The 9816-nt window shown below is 40.5% G+C and overlaps 1 protein-coding gene across 1 annotated transcript; it reads right to left on the bottom strand.

Moving 5' to 3' along the window:
• Positions 1-539: 539 nt before the first annotated feature.
• On the bottom strand, positions 540-7799 carry LOC149874809 (2-oxoglutarate receptor 1-like). Its single transcript, XM_090048197.1, has 2 exons — positions 7707-7799; positions 540-1587 (listed from the first exon to the last, which is right to left on the bottom strand). Exon 2 carries the CDS (start codon positions 1575-1577, stop codon positions 540-542), a length of 1038 nt encoding a protein of 345 aa, XP_089904323.1. The 5' UTR covers positions 1578-1587; positions 7707-7799.
• Between the last annotated feature and the right edge of the window lie 2017 nt (positions 7800-9816).

The raw sequence follows: 9816 nt of genomic DNA, 5'->3' as shown, positions 1-9816 counted from the left end.
AGGTGTGCGTGCCAGACAAATGCTTTTGCGTGCCACACACTGGTACCCATGCTGGGGGTTGCCTACCCCTGATTTACAATATTTTCAAAGCTGGAAAAAAAACCCGCAATGTATATTAAGATGTTATAATGTAAAAATATAACCTACATAAGGTATCCAGAAGGTTGTTTTTTATTTTATACACAAATCATCTAAAATGCCACCACCACCTCCTGTCCATAACACTATTAGAGCACTCTGATTGGTTGTTTCAGTAACCAGTCAGAGTGCTCCAAGACCATTATGGATAGACAGACAGATGGACTAAGCCCGCTATTATATTAGAATAATTTTGTCGTCTTTTGTAAGCTGCCCTGAGCCTTTTTAGGAAGGGCAGCATATAAACTGAATAAAACAAAATAAATAATTCAAAGACTCAGCAATTTTAGGAATGCTATTTTGGAGAAGCACAGAGCCCACTGTCAATTTTGTTAGAAAGCAAAGACAAATGGACACATAAAATAAAGGCACCCAAATGTTATTCTTTTAGAAAGATGATGTCAGAACTTTATTATAATTCCAGACTTGTTCACATCACTGTTGCACCCTGTCTCCTGAACATAGTTGTTTGACCTGCATCTTGAAAGAGAAAGGATGGCCTTCTGGAAGTTGCCTCCAATCACAACATAAAGTAATAGGTTAGCACATGTATTTAGTGCAGCTAAAGGTCTAGAGATGATGTAAGCAGCATGGATTAGGTTCTCAATGTGGCAGTTAACTGAATGGAGTCGTAATTCTACCCGAGCTCCCCTAAAGACATGAAAAGGCAGAAAACATACATAAAAGACCACCAAGAGGAGGATGACAAGTTTTCGAGCCTTCTGCTTATAACAAGTGCGAGTATGGGGCCCTGTAGCCAAGGTGTAAATAATCACAGTGTAACACAGGGTCACAATCACTAGCGGAAAGTAGAAAGCTAATCCAGTCAGAAGCCAGTTATACCACCTAATAATGTCCAGGTTGTCAGAACTGATAAGATCCAGGCACATGGATCTGTTTTGTTTCTCCTTTGAGGTGATCAAAAGGTTGATAGGACTGACGGCCACCAGTGAGATTACCCACACTGCAGTGCAAGCTGCTACTGCTGTTCTCTTTTTCTGAATAGAGAGGACCTTCATGGGATGGACAATCACAAAGTAACGGAAGATGCTGAAGCAGGTAAGGAAGAGGATGCTGCTGTACAAGTTGAAGTGGAAGCCAAAGCGGATAAACTTACACATGAAGTCTCCAAAGATCCAGTGCTCTCCGTTGGCATAGTAATGTATCAGGAATGGAAGGCTGGTTAAGTACAGCAGGTCAGTGAGGGCCAAGTTCAACATAATGATAGTGCTACTCTTCCAGGGCCTCATCTTGAAACTGTATATGCAAATTGCAATCACATTTCCTGGGAAAGCCGACAGAAAGATTATGCCGTACATAGGAGGGAGGTAAGATTTCTTCAATGAGGCTTCTATGTCAGTGCAGTTAATGGAAGCATCCTCCTGGTTCTTCGGAATGGTAAAGTCGGCTAAGTTGTCAGTTGTTGCATTCATGTTCATCTTCCTTTTGCTTGAAAAAAAAAAAGGACTGTTTAATTTTCACCAATGTAATGTGCTCAACCTCATAGCTAAGAGAAACAAAATTCTGTGAAAACATTTATAATGTGTCCAGTCCAAAAGAACTTTAGATCCTTCAGTTTCCCATCATGTTCATTTAAAAATATTACTGAGCACGAGGAAAAGGCCTTGCTACAAATTGATCATCTGTGGTAGCTCTTGTATTTTTTTTTATGTACAGTTCATGCTGTTTTAAACTGGTCCACTGGGCCATACAGATTATATCTTGGGTATAGTGGTATTACGTAAATACCCCTATGAGATACTGCCACACTTAAATCATAGGGAAGTTGTATCATAAGTTGTGCCCTATAGAAATGTCAGGGAAATCTTTTGAGTTTTTCCCAGTGTTGCATCAAGCAGGGGCAAACCAGAACAGGAAAGGAGCTTAACCATGATCTGTCCTTGATGTTACTATGTTTCCATGCTGTCTTGTTAATTTGTTACCTCAGGGCCTTGTTATGCCTTATGCTCTGAGCCACACAAATGTTAATCAGCTTAGTGCTAGTTTGAAGTTTGGAGCAGTCTCACCTTCAGTTTGAGCAGCAGGTCTGTGGGGAGTGGCTACACTTTAATGGGCAAAATGCAGACAATCCTGCCCTGGCATGGTATAACTTTGAGTTGCATAACGAGTGCTTTAAGACACTTAAATGTGTTAATGTGCAGGCAATCAAGGGGTTAAGAGCTTCAGGAGCTGCCCAAAATTACAGTGCACGAAGGCCCTTAGTCCACAAAACAGAAAGACTAGTAGCTTGTTGGGTTGTTTTGTTTTTCCTCAAAATCATTATCTTGTGCCCAGCCTGCAGATTTTTTTCACTGCTATGGCATGTTTGCATAGCTTCACTATTGTTTTTCAAGAGATTCTTTGGAGACATTTACAAGCAGAGAACAGATTTTTCTTAAGTCTTTTTTTTAAGAAAGCAATCAAAATTAGCTCTTTGATTATCATAAATTGGTATGATAAACCATTCCAAAGAGTAGAAATGTATACATGGGTTTGAATAAGTAACTCTGAGATTCAGCTCTGGACTCACCCTGGACTCACACTATCATCTAGCAGTATGACAGAAGATCTCTGTAACTCCTGACACCAGGTGCAGGGGCCCAATGTGATCTTTCAGCTGAGAGCACCTGATATATGTGAAATAGCGTCATGGCTCATAACCAGGGACCCTGGTTTTCTCCAATTAAAAAAATCACCAATTATCAGGTTTAGAAAAGTAACCCAAAATCCACATTTTTCCATGATTAAAATGAAATGCCCCTAATATGTATTTCTACCTCTATCTATCTATCTATAGCGATGCTCATTTAAATCACAGAAGAATGTGGATTTTGGGTTACTTTTTTGTAATCTGAAAGTTGGGGATTTTTTTTTTTTTTATCAGAGATAACCAGGACCCCTGCTCATAACATAGTACCTAAACAAAGAGTAAGGAAAGATAGCTACAAGAAGCAAGAAAGAGCAAGCAAGAGTTCGGGCCCTTGAGCTACAGAGTACTAACTATTGCTGGTCAGTAATAATGCCGCTTACTGTTTATTGCCAGCCGTCTACTACCTGGAAGGTGATGGTGTCAGCATTTTGTAAACTTATTTTTATCATGATACTATTTAAAAATGTTTGCATTTAAGCATTTCCAATACAAAGGTTGTTGAAACCAGTAGGCAAAAGTAGGTCATGCAGCAGTCTCATTTAGTGACAGGGTGTTATGTACTACTGAATTCCCATCTTTTGTTTTGTCAGGCCTAATGTGTAGACCTTTGATCTAGGTCTTCTTGTGTTACTCTCAGTGCAAAGGGATACAAGTACTGACCAGAGGTATGTTATGAGAGATTGGAAAGGAAAAAAGCAGAATTTATGTGGTGAGAGCCCATTTGTTTCTTTATCTTATAGCTGATGCTTTGAACAATTTGAGGCAAAGCGTTAACCTGGAACTGCAAGACAGCTGTAACTAGGATGAGACACAGTGACTATGTCCAGACAAGCATGGCAGTGCAGTATGTGGCACTGCAGACACGTCTGCAGCACCACACACCACACGTTCTGTTCTCTGCACTGCAAGGGAACAGAGGGGAAAAAAGTGGAGCAGTGCAAGCAGGGGCAGTGTGCAATGCCCAAAACCAGAGCTTGGCCAGCCGGAGATGCACTCCACTGCTGGGCTGGCTTTGCATGGCAGGATCACTGCTGCTGCAGCCCCAGGAGGCCCCCAGGACCATAGGTAATGCTTCTGAGATCAACACAGCACTCCCTTTCCCCACCTGGGGTAACTTGCCGCATGCCAGAGCATGTGTGGCACAGGCATTCTCCAGGGACAACTTGCAGCAGCGCAAGGTGTGCCTCCACTAGTTGTCCCTAGGGAACCAAATGTCTGCGCACATCTGGATGCAGCCAATGGGCGCATCTACATGTGCAATTAATGCAAATCAGTAAACTCTGGAGCTTATTGCTCTGGAGTTTGTTGCTCCCAGGTGTGCTATTTGAACGTGCATCTAGGACTGCAGCACGTTGAGCCAGGTCAGAACAGCCCTGGCTGGCAGGGGGCTCTGGGGGTTATCCTGCCAGCCCAGGGCTCCTCCCCACTGTCTCAATGTACTACAGAAGGGCTGGCTGGGGCATGTGGGTGCTCCAGTGTGGTGCTAGTTGGCAGGCATCCCCTACACTGAAGCACCTTTTAGCCCAAGTCAGCCAAGGCGGCATCTACATGTGCACTGGTGCAGAGTAAAAAATTAGGGTGTAGCTAATTAGTTTACTCCTGCCTACTAGGGGTGCACATATAGACATGCAAGGTTTACTGTGGAGCTAATTAGTCTACTCCATAGTAAATGTCTTGTGTAGATGTGCCCTGTATGGGCTATCATTCACAGACCAATATGTAGTGTTGCCAGTTGAAATCTGATTCCAGATTTCAGTAGCATTACATCTGAAAGATCACTCACATCAGAAAGATCACTCACACAGCATTGCCTAGAGATCTGGACAGTGACAAAGAAAGGATCTGATATGAATAGGGCCTCCCTATTTATGCCCTGTAGTCTTTGGGGTATGCCCTCTGCTTCCTTCATGGACCATCAAATCCAGTCAGTCTCTGAATGGATAACATGAGAACTCTTCTGCCTTACTGAGTTTTCCCAGTAAGTTTTACCTCCTATAGTTTTATTTATCTAATGTCCATTTTTGGTATAGCTAGCCAAGCCATTTACTTCTTTTACTATTCCCTGTGTTTGGTGGAGCCAAAACAATTTTTTTTACAGTGGATCATATGCCCTAGTGAACTTCTATTTTTCTTTTTCCCTCCTCTGTTAAGAAAAAAGACTTGAAAAGACACTTTCATCTTAGACACAGAGGAAGAAATGGCAAGAAATGGCTGACATAAAAAAGTTTTGGGAGAGATGCATATACATAGGAAGAAAAAATAAAAAAGATGTGTTCAATGCTGTGGTTTCTCATAATTTGCTTTACAGAGAATTTCAAAAGTCACCAAAATTTAACAGAAAGTGCTCAGAATTTTGATAACTTTTTAAATGAATTTATTTACATCCCATACTAATTAACTATAAAACAATGCAGGTAAGAAAATGGCTTATCATCCTTCACGGCATTGTTCTTTGGCTAATATTCATCATCCTTCTCCTTTAAAACAGTGGGTGGGGAGGAGAAATACTATAGTTCGTTACTTTGTGAACAAGAGAAATTAATGTTTTAACTAAAGGGTTATTTGTTTAGACTTTATATTAGCAGCACTATACATTTTGTGCCATGTAATGGTTTAAATTTTGTTCTTTTACATAAAAGTTCTTTCTTTTTCAAAATTTAGGAATAATTTAACCGATCTTTGCATAGTAGTCACCTCATGGGTTGAATCAGGCAATTCAACACTACACAAGAGATTAGGAAACAAAGAAATGAGAATACTGTGCCCAGCTGAATGTGGAGGGGCAATTTAGATAGGTAGGTGATAGCTGCTCATTTTGGAATGTAGTTGGTACATTTGCACAATATTATGTCCTTTCTTTTCAAAGTGGAAAGAATTTTTTCACTGCCATGCAGTTGTAACTTTAATTCCACTCTGCAAGATGCCACCTCTGACAGCTATGGGCTCTGTAACAAAACACTGGGACCCTGTCTCCATATGGACTCATGAAGAGGAAGAATACTTCCCACTGAATCATCAATACAATCTTCTCTAACACCAAGGTTCTTTTTTTTTTTTTTGCAGGGTAGAGGGGAGAGGGAATGCCTTTTAGCCATGGGTATTGATCTAAGGATGGTCCTTATATCAGTCATTAACTTGTAAGATCTGACAAAAACCACAACCTGGCTTGGTGAAATTTGTAAGAAACATTTTATTGAAATATTGTTAAACTCCGCCCCCTAAAAATAATGGCTTTCTACTGGGGCAATAGGAAGAGAGGCACATCAAACATGTGCAAGTATTCAAAAAAATCATAGTCAGGAATAGTACCAAAGAGAATTTAGATAAATCAGTGTTATGTCTTCAGATCAGTGGTTCTCATCCTTTTATATAATGGAATCACACTGCTATCTTGCAATATGAGGAAAGAGCCATGAGTCCTGATATATTGTGCAGGTGCTCACCATGCAGCCCTTCGGCTGAGAACATTTGTTTTAGGTTAAATACAGGATTGGTTCACAACCATATTTAAATATGGGGGAGAGAAGGCAGGAGACCTAAAAGAAGGCATTGATAGGTAACTGGGCTTTAATATCCTTTACAAACCAGTTCAGAGCTATTACCATGGCTTAATTATTAACTAAGTTAATGGCAAAGAGCCCAATCCTGGAGTGGGTGATCACAGTGGCATCTAAAAAGAAACACTTAGCACTCTGGAGGTTTGGTTTTTATAATGTTTAGCCAAGAAAAAAACATGTGAAGGGTTCGGATGTAGTTTCTAGCATAATGAGGCTCAAATCTTGGGTGTTCTTTAATCACTACCAGCATGTTGTTAGAAGACTCCATTTAGCCCCCAGCATGCCATATCAGGAAGAAATCCAAAACAGCACTGGAGAGCATGACCCTCATGCCCTAACATTACAGACCCTATTGGCTAAAAAAATGTTTCAGTTGCTTTTCAGAAAAGATAATCAATATATTCCCAATACAGTGTCTTTTGTAGGTGGCCTTGCCACTGACCTACAAATGTAAATATTCTGTAGGGAATGCCAGATTACTGGCAGAACAACTACCAACCATTTTATTGATGACGATGAAAGGTACAGTGCTATTAGGTTGGTCTGACTCCACTTCTGAAGCTTTGTCAGGTTATTGTGTTCAACATAACTTAATACTATAGTATCAGAAAGAAGAGACAGCAAGCCTTTGCTGTCTATTTTTATTGTTTTGTTTTCTATATTACAAAAATCATTTGGCTAAAACTTAAATCTAATTAATAATAGATTCTACTGGGGCAGATTCTAGCATGATGAATAATTGGTTATAATGCCTCTCAAGCTGAAGGCAAAGACTGTGCTGCATAGGTATATAATGAACTTAAAATAAATTATCCAAGAACAGAACACATAATAAGTAGAAACTGGATTATAGAAACAGTGACCCACTTTCAGTCTTAATGGAGGAGATGCTTGTATGAACCCATTACATCATATTCTGTACTGTAACAAATTGATTGGAGTTACTTAAAAAGGTTGGGATTGCTTGTCTTTAATTGGAGGCTCATGTGGAGGAAACTCATCTGCTCTTGCCTTGTGATAATGTAATTACCTAGTCCCTGCTGGAGAAAAATGCCAAACGGCCATAGCCATAGCAGAGTAACCTTATGCTTCAAATACGTAGTTGAGTATATTACCAAGAATAAAAGCTAAGGAGATTTACTGCCTCATCTTATTCTGCAAATCATTTAAATTCCTTCTTATGCAAGAAGGAAGACCTGGATCCTCCTTTCTTATGCCATTATAATTCAGTGCTAGACATCTAAGTCTCTGATATTTCCTACATGAATTTGCCTGTGTTCTGCACTTTCAGAGCCCTTTAACACTTTGTACAGTGCTCTCCACTCCAGTGTTCATGTCTTGAAACAGAAAATGCTATTTACCTGTAAATACTTTGCAGTCTTCCCTCTCTTCCTTCTCACCTGGAGCTGGATACTAAACATTACAGAACCACATGAAGGGCGCTTGTTTTCCATAACATAGCACAGACTTAGTGACACTGTTCAGGAAGGCTGCAGCAAAATACTTTGCTTAATAAGCTGTCTTGGAGGATGATCTGTATCTGTTTCCAGTGCTTCTGGTGGTTGTAATTAGAGTGAAAATAGCTTGGGCTCCCCAGCTCTGAACAAGAGAAGCTCTGCCCTCTAGCTTCTCTCCCTGTAGATGTCCCGTACCAACTCCTGTGTGGAGAAGCTCTGTATGCACTGGTCTATCCCAACTCTGTTATGGCATGAACATGGGGGTTTAGTCATTGTAACTTGTTAAATCAGCTAAAACTGCCTGGAACTTGCCTAGTTCAGCTGGAGTGGTTGAGACCTACCTACATCAGGCACTGCAGGTAAGCAGCACTCAGCTCAGACTCCCTAACAATACCCCAAGATGTTTCCACTCTGAGAAAAGGAAATTAGCTATTAGGGTATTTCCCTGTGGTTTGGTGAAGTGCTGCCAATACTTTAATCTGATGCTCCCCCAAAATATGTTTTTCCTTTCTCTCTAGTAATTCTTCCATTGCAGGAGGGTGTGTGCAACTAGAGTGGAGAGGGACCAGACGTATGATCATTTGGGGTTTTTTCCCATTTAATTGCTTCCACATAACAAAAACCAAGAAAGAGAGACAACATGATCCCAAAACTGTTTGTAATGCACATAATTCAGAGGTGTTTATGATATTTTTCATGAAAAATACACTGAGTGTATTGGTTATACATAGCTCAGTGTCTGCCTGTGTGATTTAAAGAGTGGAGGAGCAAGCCTTGTAATGGGGTTTGATGTGTTCATCCCAGGATATTTTTCTGGAAATTACCTGATACTGAGTGTAATTTGGGGCATTCTGAAGATAAAGATGTACCCCAGGTGTGCTGTGCAAGCAGCAATATCAACAGAGTACACACCAGCTGATAAAAGGAAAGCAGCTTAACACTCCCTTCAGTGTTACTATTTACTGGAGGCTACTAGAAGTCCCTCCAGTACATTGATTTTGGAAAGTCTGGTCTGCACCTGCTGCTGGCTGCAGTTTCTTCCTTGTTCTTCTGGTGTCATCCATGTCCATGTTATTGCAAGGAACCTTTGGCAAGCAGTGGTGTAACTAAGCAGGGGTGAATGGGACAGCAGTGTCAAGTCCCAACTTGTATGTGTGTGAGGGTGGGGAGAGCACAAAAAATGGCAGCCACTGCCACTGCTGGTGTGGCATCACCACCATCACCATCCAAAGCACAAACCTGCCCAATTATGGCTCTTTGGGCATGCCTGTCACAAGGTACTGAGACAGCATGATGAAGCATAAAGTATCTAGAGAGCAATTACACCAGCTTGGCTGGGGTAGCTTACCATTCTCAGTGCTGAATATAAATGTCACAGACCTTTCATTTGGAATTGGCATTTGCACATGTTTGATTTGATCCCATTTTCACAACAGTCATTTTTGAGCATACAAGTTACTAAACCCATTTCAAAGTAATTGATCATTTCTCCGGTTTCAGATGTCTTTTCCTAACAAGGAAGAAAACGCAACTTCAAAAGATCAGCAGTTCTACGTTTGTTTTTAAATTAAGTGTCTGGAAACTTGCATAAAAAGCCAAGTTGTTATCCTTAAGAAGGAAATGTTTACATGAAGTTGAATTATTCATTGTGATGAAAAAGCCTCATCATCATGGATCCTGGTTTTCTCTGTTTAAATAACCAAAATTCGCTGATAAAAATCCAAAGTTCTTTGATTAAAAAACCCCCAAATCTGTATTTTTCTGTGATTAAAACAAAACACCACTATATATACAGGTATCAGTTTAACACAATGTTTTATTGATATATTTACAATTTTAAAGCAATTTGGAAGCCTACCAGTGCGTCAATCATTATAATAAAATAAATTCTAAATACCTATATATTTTGCCCGCCCCCTAGATCTGTGTGTCCAAAGTGGGGCACAGGGCTGCAGCCTGGCCACACTGGCACAGGCGGGTGCTGCCTCCACAGCCCAATGGGCAGGACCTGGCA

Source organism: Crocodylus siamensis, chromosome 1 (genome assembly GCF_052110815.1).
Source record: "Crocodylus siamensis isolate JL-2025a chromosome 1, ASM5211081v1, whole genome shotgun sequence".
Lineage (NCBI taxonomy): Eukaryota > Metazoa > Chordata > Crocodylia > Crocodylidae > Crocodylus > Crocodylus siamensis.
The sequence above is the reverse complement of the archived record's forward strand: the minus strand, read 5'-3'. Positions and strand labels throughout refer to the sequence as shown.

Coding starts and splice junctions, on each gene's coding strand:
- LOC149874809 (XM_090048197.1), bottom strand. CDS start 1,577: ATGAACATGAATGCAACAACTGACAACTTAGCCGACTTTACCATTCCG.